This window comes from Hirundo rustica, chromosome 1 (genome assembly GCF_015227805.2).
Source record: "Hirundo rustica isolate bHirRus1 chromosome 1, bHirRus1.pri.v3, whole genome shotgun sequence".
NCBI classification, from domain to species: domain Eukaryota; kingdom Metazoa; phylum Chordata; class Aves; order Passeriformes; family Hirundinidae; genus Hirundo; species Hirundo rustica.
The window spans coordinates 97,074,364-97,098,169 of record NC_053450.1 but is presented as its reverse complement, the minus strand read 5'-3'; the positions used below and the strand labels follow the sequence as shown (position 1 = coordinate 97,098,169).

At 35.5% G+C, this 23,806-nt stretch overlaps 1 protein-coding gene across 9 annotated transcripts in view; it reads right to left on the bottom strand.

The window, feature by feature from the left end:
- Positions 1 to 1,172: 1,172 nt before the first annotated feature.
- BRD9 (bromodomain containing 9) overlaps positions 1,173 to 23,806 on the bottom strand; it is a 28,712-nt gene continuing 6,078 nt past the window's right edge. The window contains exons 4-17 of one of the 9 annotated variants that reach the window (XM_040070745.2): positions 23,130 to 23,190; positions 22,057 to 22,201; positions 20,041 to 20,151; positions 19,066 to 19,241; positions 16,036 to 16,168; positions 13,750 to 13,825; positions 12,344 to 12,439; positions 11,450 to 11,582; positions 10,503 to 10,614; positions 8,885 to 8,923; positions 8,373 to 8,444; positions 7,031 to 7,133; positions 5,125 to 5,288; positions 1,173 to 4,372 (exon numbers count right to left, since the gene is read on the bottom strand). In XM_040070745.2, the coding sequence (XP_039926679.1) occupies positions 4,355 to 4,372; positions 5,125 to 5,288; positions 7,031 to 7,133; positions 8,373 to 8,444; positions 8,885 to 8,923; positions 10,503 to 10,614; positions 11,450 to 11,582; positions 12,344 to 12,439; positions 13,750 to 13,825; positions 16,036 to 16,168; positions 19,066 to 19,241; positions 20,041 to 20,151; positions 22,057 to 22,201; positions 23,130 to 23,190 (1,439 nt within the window). In that variant the 3' untranslated portion in view covers positions 1,173 to 4,354. Of the gene's footprint in view, positions 4,373 to 5,120; positions 5,289 to 7,030; positions 7,136 to 8,372; positions 8,445 to 8,884; positions 8,924 to 10,502; positions 10,615 to 11,449; positions 11,583 to 12,343; positions 12,440 to 13,749; positions 13,826 to 16,035; positions 16,169 to 19,065; positions 19,242 to 20,040; positions 20,152 to 22,056; positions 22,202 to 23,129; positions 23,191 to 23,806 lie in introns of all 9 variants that reach the window. The other 8 variants (XM_040070562.2, XM_040070495.2, XM_040070240.2 and 5 more) reach the window with 8 other exon arrangements.

Below are 23,806 nucleotides of genomic sequence, written 5' to 3'. Positions count from 1 at the left end.
AATAGTCAAGTGAGAGTTTAAATGCACTAGGAGCAAATGCCTAGCCTTCCTTGTAAGGTGGATGGGCTTCTTCTCCCCTCCCCTTATGAGTACACAGATCAGCATTTATAATAACATATTCCAAGAAAGATGGTAGAAGGGTAGAAGAAAAAACCAAACCAGAAAAAGCAGCATGTTTCCATCCATATGGACATAACAGTGTGCAGACTTCAAATCCTACTGTGGCCAGGTAGATAAACAATAGCAAAGCAACAAACACAAAAATGAGTGTTATGGCACGAACCAGTCCTTCATTCTGGAATGTAGGGGTGGATAAATCAGGTTATTTCTGTGGTCAAATGTTCAAGTCTCATCTGCTCATTGCAGCAATGCATCTGCCAGAAAGCAAAAGAACTATATGGCGTTAAAAATGTCCTTGTGCTTTTTCTAATAATGAGTGTCCTAGGGTAACTTTATGATGCTTGTATCCCCAGTCGTCTGTTCTGTTTGTGCTGTATATTGAGTCCTGTGCCTTTAAGACTGGTTCTAAGAGCAAGGAGAAGTGCGGAGTTTGTTTTGCCTGACTCCTCCACATTCTTCTTCGGACGGGGTGTTCGGTGGAGGCTTGGAGAGACTGCAGGACAGAGATATTTTTTGCTTTTAGTTAGTTTCAGCTAGCTAGGACAGAGACGTTCCCTGGACTGGTTTTCTTTTTGTTTTCTTGGAACTGTTTAAACCTGCTCTGGACTGAAAACCCAGGGGAGCACTGGGGGCTGCACCTGCAGCCCACTGGGGCCTGGCCCTCGGCATTTTCCAGCAGCACCGGAGAGACTGGGACTGAGGAGAGACTGAGAGAGAGCCGAGCTCCACCCACGGCAAGGACTTTCTCAATTTGCCATCTCACTTCAGAAGGAGAGGTTTTATTGTTTCATATTATTCTTTCTTTATACTTGTATGCACTTCATTTGTTTAGTAAAATAGTTTTTTCCACTTTTCTCCAAAGAGGTTTTTTTTACCAGACCGGTTAGAGGGAGGGGCCACTTGGGTTTGCTTCCTTAGAGGGATCCTGTACAGGGGTTTTCTCCCAAATTTGTCCCCAAACCAGGACAATGAGCAAGGGATGAACATTACAAAGATTTATTTTTATATTTCACCTAATATTCTCAGGTGATTCTGTCCCTGTACTTGTGTATCTCAGAAAGTGGGATAAAGTTGCTCCACGCTGAATCCTTGTTTACAAAGATGTTTGCTATGTGTACAATACAGTCTCAACATTCCCTTTGCTGCCACTGAAGATGACTGTGCTAAAACATGAGATTGATGATAGACATACAAAAGAGAAAAGAATAATTACAGTTATTTAGACAATTTTACATTTTCATTGATATATTTCTACCCTGTGGAAGATGGATCTAAGATTTCTTAAAATGGCTTACATCCTTAGTGCAATACACTTTTTGATATAGCAGTTATTAGAGGAAAAAAATAGAAAAAATGCATTTAATTTTCTCTGTTTTTTATAGAACCCCTGGGTTGATTTTACAAAACACCCTGGGAACTTCCCCTCTATTTCAATGGCAGCATATTCCAACTGATGAACTCACATAAAGTTTCTTGACATAGGGTGCCACCTAGCTAGAAGATGTTACATGTTATGTATTACAGATTTGAAGGGGGTGCCATGGACATAGAGACATCTCCCAAATGGGCCAAACAGGAAATATATACCAAACACACTAGAAAGGAATGCTGTTTATCGCAGATTAAGTAAATAATAATATATGTTAAATAAACTCACAGAACTAAATCAAGTTTTTCAAATTCTTAGTATTTAAATAAGAGCGTAAGATTAGAGGCCTTTACTAGTTAGTTCAAAGCTTTTCTGTGCATTTGAATTCACCACCTGCAGAGACAAGAGCAAACAATACAATTTTAGGGAATTTTTTAACCCTTCAAATAAGTAAGGAAAGGACCAGCAAATTTCTTCTTAAGGCTTTTTTTCAAATAAACCAGAATCGTTTGGAAAATGCAAGCGTGTACCTCGGGTACAAGCATAGGCACATACACCAACAAGGAAGAGGAGCAAGAGATTCTCTTTTGCTTGAGAATCAGTAAAAATGCATCGTGACAAACAAGTGACTGACAGACATTACTTCAACCACTTTAAAATTTTAGCATTTTTTTACCAGAGGCTGCAAACCCAAGAGTGCAATCTTTCTACAAAATTTAGGAGAATGAGATTTTTCAAAGAAACATGAAAGCTTTTCTTGTGGCATTTAGTGAGCGCTATCACATGTCTCAGTACGTTCAGCAAACAGGTTACAAAGTCAATGTCTGCACTACAGCAAGAACATTTTTATCTGCTTCTGGGAAGAAGGTTTGCCCTAGAAGCACTTTTTTCCCTGGGGACTGCAGTCAGTAGCCCTAATGAAGGGATTGTCCAGCACCCATGGAACAGCATTTAGAGACTGATGTGCATAACTAACATTGCTTAAGGGCGAGATAGGCTGAATAAATAAGCAAACTCTCTCAGGCACAAAGTGCTCTCTGGTACAGTAATGATGCAAACAATATCCAGCCTTTTATACAACTAGCTCACGGAGCCCATAAAGGCTGATGTACAGAACTTTACTGAGTTTGAATCCATTCTGCCAGAAATCCAAGGTGAAGGTATCAAATCAGATACTGCACATTATTTCAGTTTTCAGTAGTAAACACTGTAGTTCAAACAAAAACCAAACCAAACCTGCACATTCCTTTAGAGGGTTATTTTAAATATTCTCCTGCGGAATTTTATTCAAGAGCTACAGCAGGCAATTCAGTCGCAAGTGTTTCAATAAAGTTTTCCTCACCAAATGTAATTATAGAGTCTATTACAGGAATTTATATTTACTGTATGAGAAATCAGACTTCTAGAAATCAAAAGCACATTAGTTTTAAAGACACTTTTCAACTGAAATTGTTTTGGGAAGCTGCAGACTGACACAAGGATGTGTGTCCATGCAAATCCTCACAGCAGATCATCCATGTCACTTCCAAGAACCCAGTCATGATAAATCAGAATGCAGGTGCAGCAAAGGAGCCCAAGCACACAGCCACACACATGCTTAACAACTCCCAGACAGAAAAACCTCACCATGTGCTTCCTTCAGCACTCCTGCTTGGAATGAAACAGTCTTCCTATTTAAACTTCTATCAAGACTTTACTATCAGTTATCTGACTGACTTCCTTGATGATTCCTAAAAACTGACAGGTTTTTTTGTTTCTAGCTACATGTGGCATGATTAAATTTATCTTTTGAAGCAGCACATAAATTCAACCCAAAACTCTTTCGTATTTCAGACTTAGTATAAGGAAGCAAACTTTTCCATGGCAAGAACAACAGATTTGTTCTACATCAAAACTGCTTTTCTATTTTTATTAATATTTACCAAATTATGTAAATTCATAACAGTTGTCTGCTTGCATATAGCAATAGTACAAAACCCCTCAGTTTCAGTATTGATGTATTATAAAATTTTTATTTTGGAATTATTGAAAAGCACACCTTATCCACGATTTTTTCCATCCTATGAGATAGACACATCATATTAAAAAATACAAGTATTATCTTTTCTTTATGTTTCAAGATACAAGGGATCACAGTTAACATTCATCTTTCTCAAACCCAGGGTAGAAGTTTGTAAATGAGCATTTTACTGGAACCATCAAGTACTGTTACTCTCAAATTAAGTGATCTCTAGCAATTAAAAAAATATTTTAAAATATGGGGAAATGTTTAAAAGCAATTTCTACATCTTATTAGCCTTAGGAGATGGAAAACACAATAATGATCCCAATTCAGGTAGTTCTTTGTTCCTCCTTGGAGATGTTCAGGTCTTAAACTGAACAGTAGATTAAAAATTATCTACAGAACTAATTGATAATTGTACTGCAAACATTTAATGACTGCTGCCATGATTCTGGGAAAACTATCACTTTTCGGTGTCTATAACATATAAATTTTTCTAACACATTATTTGATGTTCTTCAGTCAAGATTCACACACCAGTAGATAACACTCTCCCTTAACAAACAAAATGAAAGCAGTTCTTGGTACATTGCTAATGACATTACGCACTCATTAGTTTGGGGTTGGGGTTTTTCATGTTTGCTTGTTTAATCCTGTATACATAATATTATACAGCAATCCTCATAGAAAAGAGGACAAAAATGCAGTTTCTGTCGTGGACAAAAACTTTATAAAAACATAGTACAATTAAAATACAAAATAAATACAGTACATGTCAGATCAGTTACTAGTAGCATTTGAGGTTTCTGGAGACTGAAGAAATTCATAGGGATCATGAACCATGTCCTGCTGTTCTCCAGCACTCAGATGAGAGGGGCTTCCTGTTAAACATAGCGGAAAAAATCACAACTTTAAAAGTATATATATAAAAATCTCTTAATTTTTTCTGTAATCAAGCATGTTTTTTTCACATGTTCCTTTTAGACTCTTAAAGTAAGACAGACATCTAAATGATATTTAAACAGGAAATTATGAAAAAGAAATCACAAGATTCTTAGCCATTTAGATAATTTTTGGACATGTAATCATTATGTTATTACTCTGAATTGAATAATTATACAAAATGCAACTGATTATTATCCATCCAACATCTTCTACCTTCTCAGAAATGGCACCACATTGTTAAACAAAATGTATACTATCATCTCGTCTTATCACTGAATTTTACAGTTGACAATGAAATGCTGTTGTAGAATCCCACTTGTTACTTGTTGCATACAACTATGCTGAAGTAAAATAATCATTATATACTCCTTAGTGTAACTAAAGGCATCAAATGCAAGTGTTTATAGGGATTTGCTAGTGAGTTATGAATTTACTTCACAATTACTTCAATCACATCTAATCAAAAAATAGGAAATTACAATTAGTAGTCTTAGTTCTGAAGGTCAAAAGTATGTCTTGTTAGTTATCTCTGCCATGCATATTTAAAAATTAAAACATGATCAATCAGCACACTGTTTTATCAGAGTAGTTTCCCACAAAGATTTATGTAAATTACAATGTAAATTTAAATCAATTTCAAATAGAGGACAAGTACTACAGCTTCTGTGACACAGTTAACTTTACCAACATGATGGTGGTCTCTTTCAGAGGTATTGGAAAGGGAACTCAAATTGGACGATGGCCGGGATCCCACTCTGTCAGCCTGAGCTTCGTGAAGGTCCTGAAGCAGTTTAGTTGTTTCATCCAGATGTAGATGGTTATCATCATGGTCAAGTTCCTTCTTCACTTTTCCTAAGAGCCCCCAACCAAACCCCATAATTAGCACATGTACATTGACCCATGAATTACCAAGTCACTATAAAAAAGTTTGAAATTAATTAACACAAGCATCGCCTACACACAAATTACCTCAATCTTGCATTTTCCCTTACACTTCTAAAAAGCAACAGTTGCAGACCTGTGCAGTATTGGAAGATGAAGGAGAGCCACATGGAAATGGCTGAAACGGAACTGACTCACAGTATTCAAACAACTGTAACAGCTTACTTTGTCTCACTTAGCTGTTAAAGGCCAGACATGGACAGACTGGCTGGGGCTAGAAGGGACCTTAAAGGCCATCATGTTCCAACCCCCCCGCCATGGGCAGAGATACCTTTCACCAGACCAGGCTGCTCAAAGCCCCATCCAACCTGACCTTGAGCACTTCCAGGAATGGGGAACCCACAGTTTCTCTGGGCAACCTGTTCCAGTGTCTCACCACCCTCACAGTAAATAACACATTTACCTTGTGGCAAAAGAGAGTCAGCAAGAAGATCACTTAAACATCTAACTCAAAATAGTTAAAACAGAACATAAAATCTATGGAGGCAAAGATATCCCAATCACAGAAGGTTCTAAGAACAGTATCTTCTCCAGCTACACTAATTTTGTAGTAAATCAAATTAAATTGCGAAATTGGAAAGAACTGGACGTATGTACCAATACATACTATTCTTTAATAAGAAGACCCTCAAATGTAAACAAGAAGATAAACTCCTTCCCTTCTCTTTCTTAAATGCTAATTTTGCAAGAATTATGATAAAAAGTAATGTCATAAACTCTCTTTGGAAGCTAACTAATCTAGCAGTATGATTATTTACAGAAATGCCAAAGAAGAAAATACAAGTTTTCAGTGGTGCACAAAATTTATAGTTAGATGGATATGGCTAAACTTTATCTATAAAATGGACATTTATTCATTTTTTACTGAACTGTAATAAAATTAGAGTGAGACAGCATAATCAGAGCTTACAATTGCTTTTCAAATTGCACCTATGTGAGAAATTTGTAGAAATCTTTTTGCCCTTTAACCTTTGATTAGTTTGGTTGTGTTTTATAATAGATAGCTTGGTGTCTTTCACATTCAGAACTAAAAGTACCTTAAAACATAAGCAGGTTGTTTGCTTGGATTACATTTTTGAAGACATTTGACAAGTTCAGCTGCCTGCAGAAATGGCAACAGTATTTCTTGTGGTATTTAAAGGATAATCATAAAAGGCATGTATTGGAAACAGCATCCAAATTCTTTTACGCAACTGAAGATAAAGTCTATCCAGCACCAGAAGTTTCTTCTGATTTTTGTTTTGGGATATTCCAAGTGGCGATATGATCAGGCTTCACATAATCCTGATCCTCAAGTTATTTTAAAACACATCATATGAAGCAACATGATTTCTGAGTGAAAGCTTTGCACTGATTCTTAAAATTTATGTTACTATGAAGACAAGAAACACTAACAAAGCTATCAAAATAATGAGGTACAAATACTTTGTTTTCTTCAGTTGTACTAGAAAAGTTAGTTTGGATAACATATAGATGTCTCAAAGGAAAAACAGAGCAAGGTTTCATTTATCAGCCCTAGACTTTTGCCTCTGTCAAATGTATACTTATTACTACTTTTCAAACACTCTTTTTAGTCTTAGCAAATCCAGCTGTCATTTTGTCTAAATGGTACAACTAACCATAACTGACGTCTTGTATATTTAGTTACTTACCTAATGAACTTAACATAGAAATATCGAGAGATACATCTGAATACGGCTTCATGGAGAGAAAATCTAAGTCAGAAGTGTTACTGTCTCCAGCAGATTCTCCAACCTATTAAAATACAAGAAGCAAAAAGATTATTGAGAGTGACAAGCTGTCATGTTAACTTTACAATGTTTAAGGCACAAATCCATTCTCTCGGAAGTGTTATCTCAACACCTGAGACTGGAGCATCCATAACCATCCATCTTGGCTAACCTATAATTCAAAGACAAGCCCAAAAAGGTTCCAGTCAGATGACAGACCAGTCACATGAATGGCTAGGGATGCGCACAATAGTCCAAGTCTTTTACCTCATGATCCAAAACTCACACTCAACTCATCCATGTCTCATGGTAGAACCCTAGCAACTGGAAGTATTACCAGTGTCCCTCATCTTCTCCATATGTGAACACTGGATTTATTGAAATCTTTTGTACAGAGAGCCTCCTTTTTCATAGTAGCAGCCGGAACTGGCCTCTCTATATTTTTCCTATACATTTGGATAATGAAATACAGCCTGCACTCCACAACTCCCTTTCTTTCCACACCTGTTGCAATATTGCTAATGTAATGGCACAAAGGAAGAAATCAGAGTCACTAAGCTTCAAAACCTGTTCTAAGGGAAATCTCTGAGGAGGCCTGATCCAGCAGGAGAAATGAGACACTCGGGTAAACACACAACCAGATATTATCTTCAAGAAATAGAACGAAACCTAGCACTTATATAGAATAACTTAGTCACCTTATACAGAAATCCACACCTTTCCACAAAACATAAGGAATATTTATAAAACTATGATTTTTTTAAGCTGCTATAATGTGATTGATATATTTTTTATGTGAATTGCCACAGAATGCAGTGCATATCTTCTGTTGTCACAAATAATTTGGAAGATAAAACCAGTACCACGTAAAAAAAGATTTTATTTGTAGCTGTAAAATCGTAAGATATGCATTATTTACCCATACTTTCTAATAGACATTTTCAATGAATGTGGTAAAACTGGTTAATATTAATAGGGTTTTTCCAACTATGAGGCTGAACCTCAAATATCAATCTGCAGGTCAAGTATCTTTTTCAGATTCCTATGTGATCCTTCTGCCTTTGAGACTTGCATGCTAAAATAAGCTGAAGAACAATAAAGCCACAAACAAAAACAGACTGAATATCAGAGAATTCATTTTCAGTACTGCAACCTTATTCTAGATAATGTATTGTGCACTAAAACAAAATAATGTCTCAATACTACTTTTTTGTTTATGTTTTTTTTCCTGTTGTTTCCCTCCCACACCCCCCAACCATTTTACCATAATCTGTTTGGAAGAACTCAGACAGGTATTACGTAACTTGTGTTCTTCTTTTATAAGAACTGGCAGAACCTAAAGAACAAATAAATACTTTAGATCTTAGTATTTTATGGCTTATTTTTACTAAGAATGCTCCCTGAGAATATTTGTGCAATTTACTGGTTTTCCACAATGAGGTGCTGGGCCATCACAGAAAACTGCCACATCCTGTGATGTTTGAGTATAACCTTCACAAAAACACGACGACCAGGTCTTCTCTAGGGCAATCACATACCAGCCATGCCAACAATTTATAACTAACCAGGACAGCCTCTCTAGGAATAACCTAAAGGTCTCTCATATACTCATGTACTTATTAATCTTTCCTGTATTACCATACAGAACAGAGGCACATTAAATAAACAAAAGAATTTGAATGTTGAAAGCTCAGAGAACATAACTTTCTCTGGTTTAAATGCCAAAACACTTTTAAAAACCCCAAACAGACAGGACTGAGTATTAGCATAACCTACTTTAACTTCATCCAGTGGTTTTACTGAGATGTTTCGCCTCTGGAAAGAAAGGATACCAATAACTGCTTATATTCAACACATTAGAAAGATGTCTTTCTTGTACCACTTCAAGTATATTCAAACCATGCACAAAAGGAGGCTAGAGACAGCTAACTTTTTCACATATCTGTAATGCAATTAGAATGCAACAGTTGCTGTTCCTATATTATGCATTTTAACTAATCTTTGAGTCCCCTTATACTATTTATTCTGCTCACAAACTTTATATTCAAATGCAGTATTTTCGCCATTACTTCAGTAAATTCTGATCACAGATCATTATGCTTGTACTTTCAGAGATACTAATTCTTACTCAAATGCAGCAGTACAAAATGCTCAAGCATAAAACACCATGCATATGATCACTGAAACACACTTAATTGTGTAAAATCACTGTATATCCACATATGTCACAACTGAACAGCATTTTCAAGTGTAAATAGCCATTGACCATTTGAGAGGTCTTCAGAAATTCTCACCTGGAACGACATTCACATAGAAATGTGGTAAAAGGCAAAGGCACATTCTATTTTAAAGCTAAGTTGACTATGTTGCATACACACATTTCTGTATGTGGAAAAGTATTCAAAATATTGGGTTTTAACCTTTTGAACTAATACTTTACCTTTCTTCCTGCTACATGCACCATCTTTTTCACCCAGAAAAATTCTAAAGGATTGTTGGTGTTTTTCATTCTATTGTCTTCTTATATTCAAACATCACCTACCCTATTCCACTTCTAAGTCTGCAAAGATGTAGCATAATCTCATTTCCACCATGTAAGAAAGTCTAAGTACCTTCCATCTTTCCACCCTGCCTACCTTCCTTTATTCTTCAATCTTTCAGAGCATCTGCATTTTAAATAGCAGACAATTATTTCAAACTAAGAATGTTTTTCAAAGTGAAGATTATACGAAATTTATCTTCAGAAATCTTGCTTTTTTTTTAGCTTATTTTGTCTCGGTAATGCAAACATTCTCATTAGAATCATACATATTTCTGAGAAAACTCCCTTCTCCAATCTTAGCATAAATTTTACTAGGAAAGTGCATTTGTAATAAATTAAAAGCCTTCCCTGTAGACATGCTCCATGAATGTAAAAGTTAACAGACACCTGGTACATTGATAATTAACCTGGTTTTTAACTTTACTTCCATGTTCCAAATAATTAATCTTTCCATGAGAAATATATTTTGCTTTTCAATTAAGAAAAACCCCAGAACCTTAACAAAAGTATTGCAATGTAAGTCAGAAGTCTGTATGTACATTGTGACATTGAGCGCTGAGGCTGCGCAAACTCCATCAGTTGGTTGGTCCCTGCTATGCTGCGTCTCCTGCCTCCTCCTTTCTGCAGTCACATAGTGAACCACGTTAGAGAACTGACCTAGCCAGAGAAAAGGACTCCTCCTTTGTTGATTAATTCAGTCCCTAATTTGGTTTATGGTTGCTTGAATAGCTAAAATTGCACTGCTTAAAACTGACAGTGGAAAACGAAGCATCTCACACTTGGTATTAAAAAGCCAATAGGTTCATTCTTATTCTTATGAATTTGTGACACTTCAGTGCACCCAGGACATACCTGCTTTAGCTGATAAATAGTTCTGGAATGGTCACCACTAGTGATCTGGTCCAGAAGATCATCAACTATTTTCTTGCTGTAACTTCCAGCATCCTTCACAAATTCTTGTAAGCTAGCAGGAATGGAGATAAGCATTACAGAAAACATTTACTTTTGTAAAAACTACTTCAACTTAAAATATGCTTTCCCAAATATATTGCATTACACCTCAATTTTCTTTTTTCTTTAACTCTTATATTTCTTCAGAAAAGCAATTAAGGCTGTCACGACATAGAGCTTTTTCTTTTATTTTAATAGAAAGTAGATCTGGAACTTGTTTTTCACAAGTACCAGAAATTTTTACTCAAACTATCACTGATGGTAGGTTAGTGGGTTAAAAGACAAAACACAAGAGATAAAAAGCTTGAAATTATTTTTTTCTCTCCAAGATCAACAATTTAATGATAAGTAGCATTTTTCTTTTCAAGTAGCTTTAACTCTTTTGAAACCCCTGGAAAAACATCATTGTTTTAAAGCCACTGAAATACATTACCTGCCTTTTAAAATTATTTACTGCAGGGTTTAAAGCAAAACACTAAATCTGTGGCAACCTATAATATACTGTGGTTGAGGACCCTAGTAACAAAATCCCTAACAACTTTGCAATAAAATAGAATAGCTTAAAAGGACAAATGGAAAAACCCTCCAAAACTTTTCCCACTGCCAAAAATCCAAAAGCAAACAAACAAAACAACCCCAACAAACAAATAAAAACAAAAAAGCCCAACCCAAAACTAACAAAAAACACCAAGAAGGATGAAAGCTAGCCTCAAATTTTGTAGTGATTTATTTTAAAAACAGGTTTTAGAAAAAAATCAGGATTTGAAGGCTCTTAGTCAAGATCTAGTTTAAATTGCTTAGCAAAAATTGCTATGAGGAGTTAGCCTTCCTAATAAGGAAGCCCTTACCTTAAGGCACACTGGATCCCAGTTTCATCACCATATGTTGAGTATAGGAGCTCCATCTCATCTGGTTTCAAATCATGAAATACAGAGTTGTTTTGCAAGGAAGGTGCTGTATTGGCACTGGTTAGAAAGGTTACTACACAGGTAAAAGACACAACAAATTATTAGAACAAGCGTCAAAGATCACTTGGGGGAAAAAAAACGACTGTGTTTTCTGAAACAGATACAGAAAGTGCCATGTATTTTTTGTCTCCAACTGAAAGCAAGAGCAGTATCTCAAGGACACTTCCAGACTCTAGCATCAGCACAACTATTTTAACCATATAAACAAACATACTGATGAAAAATCAACAACTAAGTTATTCACCCCATGCCAAGAAGAAAAAGGTTCATGGCCACATTCCCGTTTATATTTCTACATTTTGTGTGCATCTACTCTACCATTGGTTGACAGTCTGTTTCTGGACAGCAGATTAGAAACTATTAAAAACTGTCAATAATGCCAGGAAAAAAAATCCAGCCTGCAAAATTCTTTGTCATATGTTGCAAAAATGCAAATGACTGGAAGTTGTCTTTCAATCGTAAGCGCAATTACTATGGAAAAACTTTCTCCCAGAGGAAATGGACCACCATTATTGGAAATCTTCAAGTGTGGCTATAACACTAAGACAAAATACTAATCCATAAACTGCTAATTAAATTATGTTTAATAAGCAAAAAGTTCAATTTAATAAAAACTGCATTCTGCTGTTAATGGAATTAACAAAAAATTAAAAAATTAAAAAAACCCATGCAAACTTTCATATAGAGACAGGTATAAACTGAAATTATTTTATATCAAGGAATTGCCTGAACATTTAATAAATATAAAGTCAAAACATGGTCTTTGGTATTTACCTTTATTTCTTCGTTCATCTTTGAAGCCCAGCGTAGTGAAGCCAGGTAATAATTTGCTTGACAGTGAACTCAGATCCACTGGGTGAATTTCTTCCTCTAATAATTTAATTTTAAAAAGGCTTAAAAAAGCACTTAATGTTTACATTTTATGACAAATAATTAAAATTTTCTATGTTAGAGTTGTAATTAACAAAGACTAAATGTGTATTAAACTATACATTAAGGGTAGGTACTGTAATTCAGGTTCTCCATTTAAATTTCAAGCATATATGCTTCTATGTCATATTCACAAGATCTATGACTTACTTAAGTTATTTTATTTTTAAAGTATACAGCAGCATCGGTAATTATTTTAGTGGCTGATTCACAAACTTTCAAGATCCAGATATTACTAAAGTGATAAAAGGAGTCTCTTGCAGTCCCTTATGTTCACTAAGTGGTTGTTTGTTTATAGAAATCCATTACTATCACTCTTTGAATGTTTTCAGTGGCATAATTTCAGAGCTATTAAATCACTTATTTTTTTCCAAAATAGGTAATAGGCATGATAGCAGCCAAAATGCTCAGTTTCATTCCAGAAAAATTTACTACCAAATGAAAAATAATTTAGCAGGCTTGCATCTCTCAATGTGATTAGTTAAAAGCATTCATATATTCATCAGTGAAACAAGAGGAAAGCTGTGAAAAAATTCTAGTCGAAAGGTTCAGAGAAGGAAGTGCTAAATAAACAAGACACTCAGCACCAAAAACCTGTGGTATTTCATTCATTACAAATTTTCAATACCTCTGCATCTTGAGCTTGAAATTAAAGCAAAGGAAAAGCATAAAACAGTATAAATAACATAATGGTAACAGAACAACCAAAAAAAACCACAAAAAAATCAAGAGAAAATATCAAGGAACTGAAGAAAAAAAAACTGAGCAAAACATCATAAACTTAAAACTGAAATTTAGCTAATTATTTAAATTAGGTAATAAAAAGGTAAAAGATTATTCTCGATTTACATCTGTGCATTGCACATTTACATAGCATTGCAGCATTTTCATTCACCTTTTGTCATTAGGTATTAACACTACAGTGAACTTGCAGTAAAAGCTTATCTTCCAAGCTCTTTATAAAGCTGTAGCAATGTACAAGTGCATATAAGGAGATACTATTTTATTTTCTCACTGTTAGCATCAGCAAAACAAAGCGTATGAAGAGTGAAAATATGAAAGGCAAACAAAAACACCTTTGGGATGTTTGGGGAAATGGTTTGGAAAATAATTAATGAAAACTTTTTTTTTTTAATTAACAATTTTAAAACTCATCTATACTACACAGAATCTGTATCTACAGTTAAGACTTTAAAATCTGTTAGACATTCAAGACTAGAAATGTTTGCTTGAAAAAGTATGGCTTTTACCTTCGGCTTCTGGATCAGATGAATTTACTACACTAAACAATAAAGTTCCATCTCCATTTTTTTTCAGATAACCAATCTGTGAATAGAACCAGAAAGATACAGGAGGAATCATTCAAAATTCTTCACACTCAAAGAAGGAATTGCCCATTTACAGAGAAAACTATAAAAAGCATTTTTAGCTGTATTGAGATACTGCACTTTGGTATTCCCTTTTTCATACAGAGAGCCTTGGGTCACAAATATTTAACACCACTTAGCAAATGTTTCAGAACAGAAGACTTAGGAGCAGAAATTCATATATCATATATACAATGCCTTATTCATCTTTCTAAATCAGACCTAAAATTTTCACCCAAGACAAACCCAATTCTATTATCATTAGCACGGAGCCAGCCTTTCTGATTGCAAAGTGTAGAACACACATTCTCTTTAGAAGCAGATCTGTAACTCCTATCCACAAAGTCACTGCTTATTTTCAAATGTAGACTGAACTACTTGTTTTCATGTCTCATGTACAACTTCCTCTAATAAGAAGCACTTTTATGAACACACTACCAAATTCCTCAAGAGGAAGAAATGCTGTGACAGACCTATTGAAGCAGACAAGCAGATGTGAAATACAACAGATCACACCAGGGTCTGAAAAGTTAGAGCCAGATCTGATGCAACAAGCAAAGCTAATGTCAGAAACCAACTATACATGAATTGAGAAAAAAATACTGTAATCTCTCGATATTAAATGAAAATTAAAACTGTTTTCTCCCTACAAAAATATTAGTAAATACTTCCAAGGAAATCACTAAATCTCTCCTATTTTGTTTTTTATCTCCCTCCATCTGAAAAAGTAAAACTCTCTCTGTACAGGAGGCCAAAGCTAATATTGGCATACAATAAAAACAGGTGAGAGATGCTGGAAAGAGAATGAACAAGAACAGTATCTTCAAATGATGGCAAAAGTTAGCAATGGCTGAATTCCAAGAACATGCCAGTGCTACCTAGATTCAGTGGGACATGTAGTGGGGCTATCAAGCTGATTTAACAGCCTTAGCAATTAAGAGCTGCACACCTTGAGAAACTTCCATGAACAGTGCAAAACTGACTGCATCAGCATGAAAGACTGGTATTGCTTTAAAGTGATTTAAAAAGCCACTCCTTGGAGGTTTCCAATAGCCTTCAATCTTAGCAAGTCTTTTAATTATCCAAAGAAACAGAAGTACACTGAAAGCTAAGCCTTCACCCACTATTCTTTGCAGTTTTACTTCATAATCCAGTTGGGCCTAAATGGACTGCATAATCAGGGCCACTGCCCAAGGAATGGACATTTAAGTTTGAAGACATAACACCACTTTTGCTTCAAAGTAAAGTTTTTTCTGCCACAGTTTTTAAAGAGGTGGGAAATGCAAGATGTGATTCTTTTCTCAACTGCAGTGGCCACTAGAGTAACAGATGGGAAATGGGAGCAAAGGTGTGAATAAGTCTCCATAAAATTCAAGGAAAGAGAGTAAATGTATCTCAGTACACATATGTAGTGAATGCCTGGAGCATTCACTCTAATCCTAGCATAAGGAAATGAAGGAAACCACCACCGTCATCACAGAGCTAAAAAACCCACAGCTAAAAAAATGGATCCTTCAGAGAAAACTGCGCCAACAGCACCACCAAGCTTGTCCTTCTAACCCTTGGAAGAGCACAAAACCCAAATACACAGAACAACATCAGAATCACATTCAGGACTGTCAAACTTGCTATCTAAACCTAGTCAATAAAAGATCTTTGTATTTGGTACTCGTGCTACAGCTGACAGCTACTACTTGGAAATACAAAACAACAAGAGTTTAGACTCTCCTCATTAAAAACAGTAATTTAATACTAAAAATATGTTAATTCCTGGGTTGGGTGGGAGACAGCGAATCCTAATAGCCCTTCAACTTATGCCATAGTTTGCTTTTTCTGAGGTTGCAACAATAAAAGAAGTGTGATGTTATTTTAATCACTTTCAATGCTAAGGGCTGCAATTCAAGATTGAACATTTCACTGCTTCCTGCAAGTGAATTTCCAAAGATGTTCAACCCACGCTAGAACCTGAGATCCACTTAGTACCCCATACAGCTGCTCTCAGTGGAAACCAAATGATAGACAACAGAGGTATCAGTATTCCACACAGACATATAATCCCAGATGCTCCAGCCTCAGAAAGCCTAAAAGTAAAGCCTGTTTCCTAATGTGAAACAAAGCATTCAATAGTCAGGCACAAACTGGAACTGCAAACTGCCATGTGCAGTAGACCTTGCTGTTGGGTAGATATCGATTGATCCTATCCCGAGCTTCATCTGCTGCATGTTCCACTAGCGCCAGGACATGTTCTTCAGCAGTGCTGTCTGTCAGGCTGCACGCATTCCCCTCAGGTTCAAAAATGCAGCTAAAAAAAGAGAAAAGGATCTGTAGAAATTAAAAGCCAAAACAAAGGGCTGAATTCTGGCTTTGCTTAATAGAACAATCAGTCCCACTCTTCTCCCAGTGTCAGACTACTTCAGCATTTAAGTGGAATTATAATCATATCATGAAGTTTTGCAGCAGAAGCTGTGAACTACCAAACTACTTTACTTCAAAAATTTAATTGTTTCTCTACCTTGATAAAAATGAAGTATAAAATGAAGTACAAAACAGAGATTGAGAGTAAAACTGGCATTAATACAAGGTGAATGCCATATGTACCCTTAGTCTCCCCACATGCATGAATACACTATTTTCAAAAATTCCAAACAGGAAGATGCAGGAAAGAAATTATGTAATGAGGGATGGAAACTGCTGCTTAACTGAGAAAAAACTCAATAGGCTGCATTTATGATAATTATGTCATATAGCTGCTTGCAGAAGTAGGACACAACTCCCAGTCTAATAGGGAGTCTTTTAATTCCTATGTTTTCTAGTACTGGAAATTACAGAATTGAACATTTATCTTTTAGTAGATCCCTTTTCATTAAAGCTTCAAACCAATAAAATCATCTCAAGTAAGCATACCCAAGGATGGAACAAGACACAGCTATCACAAAAAATCAGAAAAAGGCAGTATCATAAAGAGAAGTGTGAAGGTATCATAGAATATGGCAGTCTTCATTATATTTTATATATAAAATAAATGTTGTACATCAAAGTATTTCAGGGTATTATATGGACATTAGACACTAGGGCCAAACACCTTAGGTACTGGGTAGAGCATCTCGTCACACCAAATCCATTTCTCTCTCCTGGGTTATCTTCTTCCATTTGCTTAGCTAAGAATTTCTCTCTGTATAGAGATTCAGATCCAATTCACAAGTAAGTTTTGCTATTAAAGACAATAAAAAGATCGCAGGATCATACTATTATAAGATAAATGTGTTATACTATTTTGTTTCATTGAAACTGTAAGAAAGGGTGTACACAGCACGAAACTCAACAACTGGCACTTTCTATCACACACTACAGAATACTTAAAGAATAAGACTTTTGAGAGAATGCTCAGAAGATTGCAACATCCTAAACAAAATTTTCAAAAACTATATAAGCATTAGGATATTCATGTGATCAAGTCACTTTTTTCTCCAGTCTAAGCTGCTTCAACACTTCACAAACATGGATTTAAACGCCTCTGTTTGGAACCATGAAATATGAAGGCAAAAATATCTGCTATTAGGTTTGATTTTCCCCTCTAAAGGTCTTACTATTCATGAAAAAATACAGTATCAATCCTACAGATTCAAAAATACAAGTATTTAAAAGTTCACGTTAATTAGAAAAAAAAATTAATTCCAACTACTGAAGTTATATAAGTAGATTTATACTACAACTGATTGCTGAGAAACTGATACCAGGATAAAATTAAAGGTCATAATTTTTAACTATCTGAACTGTAGGTCAATGTAGATATTAAAGACAGAGCCACACTGTGTGGCTTGGCAGTCTCAATTTTTTGCTCTGTGACAAAGAACAAAGTTACTCCTGTAGCAGAGTTTATGCAAGAACTAATGCTGGACACGACACAAACCAAGTTATTGTGTCTTCTAAAAAAATACTAACAATCAAAAACCAAAGCACCTCCCCCTCAAGACTTGTTTACAAAAACATGCTTTCATGTCAGAAATCACATCAGAAATCATGTAATTTCTATCCACAATCCATTAAACAAAGGACAAATTACATTTTCTTAATTCTCTATGATACAGCAAGAGATTAGTTTCTGTATGTTATCATTAAAATAGCTTCCACCATAGATAATTACTGTTTAAAATTATTTTTGAAGATACAAGTTGCAGTCTTCTATTTCCAAAAAAACCCCTAAATTAGAATACTACATCTTCCATCAGCATTAAGGATTACAAAAATGCTGAAAGTATAAAAAATGAAAAGTGGCTGATGAGAACTCTAAAGTTCACTTTTAAGAAAACATGAAACAAGGCATATTTTACCTTTTTATACTTTGAAGATTTACAAAGAAACCTGCCTAACACATCTACATGATCTGATTATTTACGACATAACTAGTGATGCTCTGTTGTAGTATTTTTTCCATAAATTCCAGCTGATATAATGCACTACAATTTAAATTCACAATCTATCTTTGGATGCTTATGCAAGAACACTGAACAATGTAATTTGCTTGTATATCATGGTTTCCACTAAAATCTTATAAAATAAATTGACTAAATTCAGATTTAAAAAAACCTTTTACTATCATTAGATTTTAGCTATAAAAATATGAATTTGTGACATGGGGGTACCTATTAGCTGCAGGATTACTATTGCACTAGTATTTTACCAAGGAGCTCAGCAAGATTTCACTGGGGAGATATTATCATCTGCTCCAGAAATAATGTCCCGTACTTTCATAACCTGTCAGACAAGGTTAAAGTTAAATAAAATCACTCACTGATCTGGGGCCACTTTGCCCTCCTGGAAAGAACCTCTTACATTTTGATGAGACTACTTCAGGAAAGGAAAAAAATGGACAAAATGCAAAAGGTATTTGTAGCTATACCCAGAATAAAATAGCATTTTAAACCATCTTGAGAAATACAGATATAAAGAAGAATGAAAACATCTCTATAGATATTAAGTGTTTGAAAGAATATGCAGTCATTGTTGAATTGTTTGCTTCAAGTTAGGAATCACTGGGTTATTAAACAAGTTCTGTAAACAAACAAAATACAATAAAATTGCCCATTTATCCTATGAACGTCAAGGAAAAAGGCTGAGTTTTTTTCCTTAGTTCTCTGCTGCTGTGCAGTACTACAAAAACTGCAACAAGCCAGTAAGCAGGCCCATTAAAACTTTTACCTAATAACTTCTTTATTTTGCTTTTTGGATTTCTTGGTAGTCTCTGCTTGTACAGGAACAACTTCAGGAACAGGTTCTTCAACTGCTGTGTCTTCATCGCCCAAAAGAGCTGCCTGCTGAGAAAAATCCATGTCCTGCATAAACGACATGCTGCGCTTCAAAGCTAACAGCCGTTCCTAGAATCAGAAAGGACAGAGCGGCAGGGACTTAACCTTTCCCTCATAGCCAAGACGCTATGATAATGGGATGGGATGGGATGGGATGGGATGGGATGGGATGGGATGGGATGGGATGGGAATGGGAATGGGAATGGGAATGGGAATGGGAATGGGAATGGCCTTATTTTGTTCTTAATATCTCGTTCCCAATGGCGATGCAACATGATTTGGTCATGGTAGCATGGCACCAGAATTTCTGCAGCCCAACTATCAAGAGAGAAACAAACAAACAAACAAACAACTGCATATGCAAAACCAACTATTTTACACAAAACTTACCATCACTGTGACACATGCACACACGCACAGAGCAGCTCACACAAAAACCTTAATTTGACAAGCCAACAACTGTATTAGAGTAAAAAGTACTTGTGATACCTCTGAAAACTCCCCTACACCCAACACCTTGAAAAAAGTGGTGCTTTCTTGTTTATGCAGAAGTAAAGCTTAAATGAGATCTTGTTTTCAAAGTTTCAGCCAGAAGCAGGATTTTACAGTAGAGTGCAATATATGTGGATATTAACTGCTTCCACTGAAAGAAGCTCTTACCGACTTCAGTGGTGCAGATAAGGTTGAGAATTAAGTAAAAATTACAAGAACGCCATCAAGCCCTGAAATATAGCAGCACTAACTGGCACTGCTATAAGTCATGGCAGATGGATGAAACAACCTTTACCACTGTTACTTTCTTCCTTTTAAGTAAGGCAACATAAAAACCCACAAAGTTTCTGCCTTTTGTTTTTAATAGGTCTCTTACTTTGCTCATCATCTTAAAGCCTGTGTGCAGTATCTTCTTGGCTAGCTTGTAGTAAACAGTATCTGGTCTGTTGTAAGTCATTGCATTATCACACATCAGTTTAAAATCTGCCTGTAAAATACAATACAGAAGAACGGTAAACATTTCAAGTCCTTTGTTAAATGACATGAAGATACCACTCCATCTTGCCAGTGCTTTGAAGAACACAGTAATATTCAAGCAGCAGGCTCATGAATGCAAGCCAAAAGTAGAATTGCAAACTTTGAGCCTCTTCTACCTTTTCAAGATGCTCAGTTTCCTTTAGAACTGCCTTTTGGTTATAAAAAAACCACTCTTTCCTGAATGCCAAACGTTAACATCTTCTCCTTAACCAAACGGACCAAACATTAGACTGAGACATCAAGGTAACTGTTTACAGCATTTAAGCCCTCTGGCTTCATTTACCAAGACCATCACAAAGACTGAAATTGAGAAGGTGACATGAAGGAGCAAACTATGGGCCAAGAAGCAGACAAAGAAGTGTAAGTAAGCTACACTTCTAGTGATGGCCTTTCAAGTGCTGCAGAAAAAGCCAGTCTTTTGCTTGCCCAGCTTTGAAGTAGATTCTTTTTTTCTGAAGTAAAACAAATGAGCTTGTTTGCAGCAATTGCACCTCTTCTAAATGCAGGAGAGAGTTATTGCCGACTCTACTCTTAAGAGAAGATAATTTACTGTCTTGCAACTAGCCTCAGCTAGTTATATCAGACAGGTATCTTTTCAGCCGACCTTGTTTCAGAGATTAAAAACCTGTAAACTTCATTTCTGTATTAAGCTTATGGCTTTGTAGTTCTGTGTAATTAGGTACCCTCATGTATTTAGAAAGGGGGTCTAATTCCTTTTTCATTCTAACATGGGCAGACTTTTAGCAAAGTTTTATTACTCGTCTGACCACCAGCAAAAGCTAAGTCCTTGAGAAAAAAAGAATGTCAGCCTAAAAAATGCTGCCTTTTTTTTTTTTTTTAGGTTTCTATCCCATCAGTTTCAATACTGCAATCTTGCCTGTAACTTAACAGTCACAGAGCTCCCACCCAAACTTCTCTTTTAAGCTGTTGAATAAGACAAAGACAATCCAGCAAGACAGAACTTAGAGACCTGAAAGCATTGCTGATGGCAGTGCTATTATGAATCCTTTTTCACTATTTCCTATAAATCTCTATAGCATATTTAACGAAACAGAATAATAATCTTTGTCAAAGCATCTGTAAGAAATGTAAACCATTCTTTGCTCACCTGGTTGGACCTTTCAAAAAAAGAGATTAACCCTGAGAAACAAGCCAATACTCTCTTGCCAAGGCTACCATCAGATCAACATCACTCTAGGAAAAAGCAATTCCAAAGGCTCCTAATGACCTTTATGAATCAGTTAAGGAAAACTGCTCTCCTTCAGGAGCTAGTGATACCATGAAAACATGTCTTACTGCACTGTCTGTAAAACCATGATGCATCTAATATATTATTACAGCAATAAAAACTCACGTAATAAGTAAGTCAATTTGCAAATAAACTTGCCAAGTAACTTTCTGCCAGAAGACAATTTCAAATAAAGTTCTAGGAAAAACAGGATAATTAAAGATAAAAAATATGTAGTTGTTATTGACTCGTATACAAGATGCTTCAGTATATCCACAGGTTTCTTGCAGACAGGTCCAAATTACATCTAAATCAATCTAACAAGTTCTAGATCAAAAAAAGAAAAAAGACAAAAATAGAGCTCAATGGCTTAAGTATTTGTGATAGTCTTACTCCTGTTGAAATTTAGCAGCATAAATTCCACAGAACTTTAGATGTTCTTGGTTTCCATAGTAATTTATAGAAGATTGGAGTAGAATCTGACAGATTATTTGTAACACATTGAATATACAAAAGTGCTCAGTTCTAAAAAAAAGAGCATTAATTAATGTAGGAAAGACTTCTAAAGTTCAAAAAAATCTTCAGTTTCTTACAAGTTGTAAAATATCTAAATGTTTATTGATTCACCTTGAATTCAGTGACTGATTTGTATTCATTTGCTGCAATTTTTTCTTTCATCGTACCAAAATCCATAGGGTGTTTTATTATCATGGAATATCCAGGAGCAATGGCATCCGTGACTGGAAAAGCAAAAAACCCATGAGGATCTTTCCTAAAAATAAAAACAATACATTTAGATTTGCAAACAAAATGATCCTTGCTTTTGCATCAGATTAATGACACAATAGTACTACTTAAAAACCAAAAAAAACCTAAAAACATTCTTATGAAACAGATTCATGTTTGAGAAATTTCCTGATAAAGCAGAGTATTTTGATTTCACATATGTAGACTTTTTTCAAAAATAAATTCTTGAAAATTTTCAATAAAAATGTCTTTCAATTCAATTCAGTGATCAAATGATCAATTCAAGCTAGTTCTTGTATCTCTTAATTAATTCTTGTATGTTTTCTACATCTCTACACTCCAACTTGGTCTCTTGGCTTCATTGAGGAAAAAAGCTCAATTCTTCTTTTTCGTAAGGTCCTCTAAAAATAAATACAATGTTTAATTTTTAAAAATTAGTTCCAAATTCAGCTTATTGCTACAAAACTCAAAACGAGTTTGCACCTCACAAAACATGAGGTGCAGCTTTAAGGAAACAATAAAATAAAAAGCCTTTCCAAATTCAGAAGATTATCAAGTAACTAGGTCTGAATTTGCTTTGTGTCTGACTGTGGACACTGATTAAAACAAAATTTAACTGAACAGTTAAATTTTAAATTATTGTAGAGTTACAACTGGCTTTTAATTCCTCAACTAAGTCATTAATACTTAATAAATTTATAATGACAAGGTATCCTCTGCCCAAAACACTTATTTCCCTGCCCAATGCTAGAATTGCTAAGTTGATAATAATTTTCCTCAACTTATCTTTAAAAACTGCCAGGTCTGACATGGTTGCAAAGGTTAACAAATATATTACAGTCAGTCTCTAGGCACCACTTTCAATCAGAAAACCAGGATAAGTTGCCAAGTCACACATATAAATATGTATCAGATGCGGCCAACACAGCTACAGGCACAGTAACATTTACTACCTTTGAAGCTGGCGAAGGAAGTGTTCCAGTAATTGCTGGATTGGTGTGCTCTCATTTTCAGCTGCATTTTGAGATGAAAACATAGATAAATGCAATGAAACAGCATATGCATATATTTATTTATTTAAAAATATAAATTCCAGAGAGAAAAATCTTAGTACAAGTACAACTTGTACTGATCTGAAGCTGAATGTGACATGGATTTCAAAGAAGAAGCACATCAGATTTCTAAGCACACAGTACCTATTTCTTCTTTTACTTTCTGAGCCTACTTTTAATCACATTAAAACCTAGTACCCATTAAGTCATGTTGTAATGCATTAACTGGGTTTATATTTGTAATGTTCTTTTCTATCTGTCCCTGCCCAGCAGTGCCCATCCCCCTCACAGAGATGTAACCTAATGCTGTTTTATCACTGATTGGGTGATGCCTCTGGGTCTGCCTATGGGCCCTGCCCCCTGGGGGAAAAAGCTAAGGCGGGGGAGGGGCCAGCATTCTCTGCCATCGGCTCTCCATCGAGAAAGGTCTCCAAAGCTGAGCAGGACATAAGAATAAAAGCAGAACTACCCAACCCGAAGTCAGAGAGTCAAGACTCTTCCTTTACCTTCAGCGGCCGTCTAGTCTCATGGGGAAGGCTACGAAGTCACATGTAATGCTAAGTTTAGTAGCTCTAAGA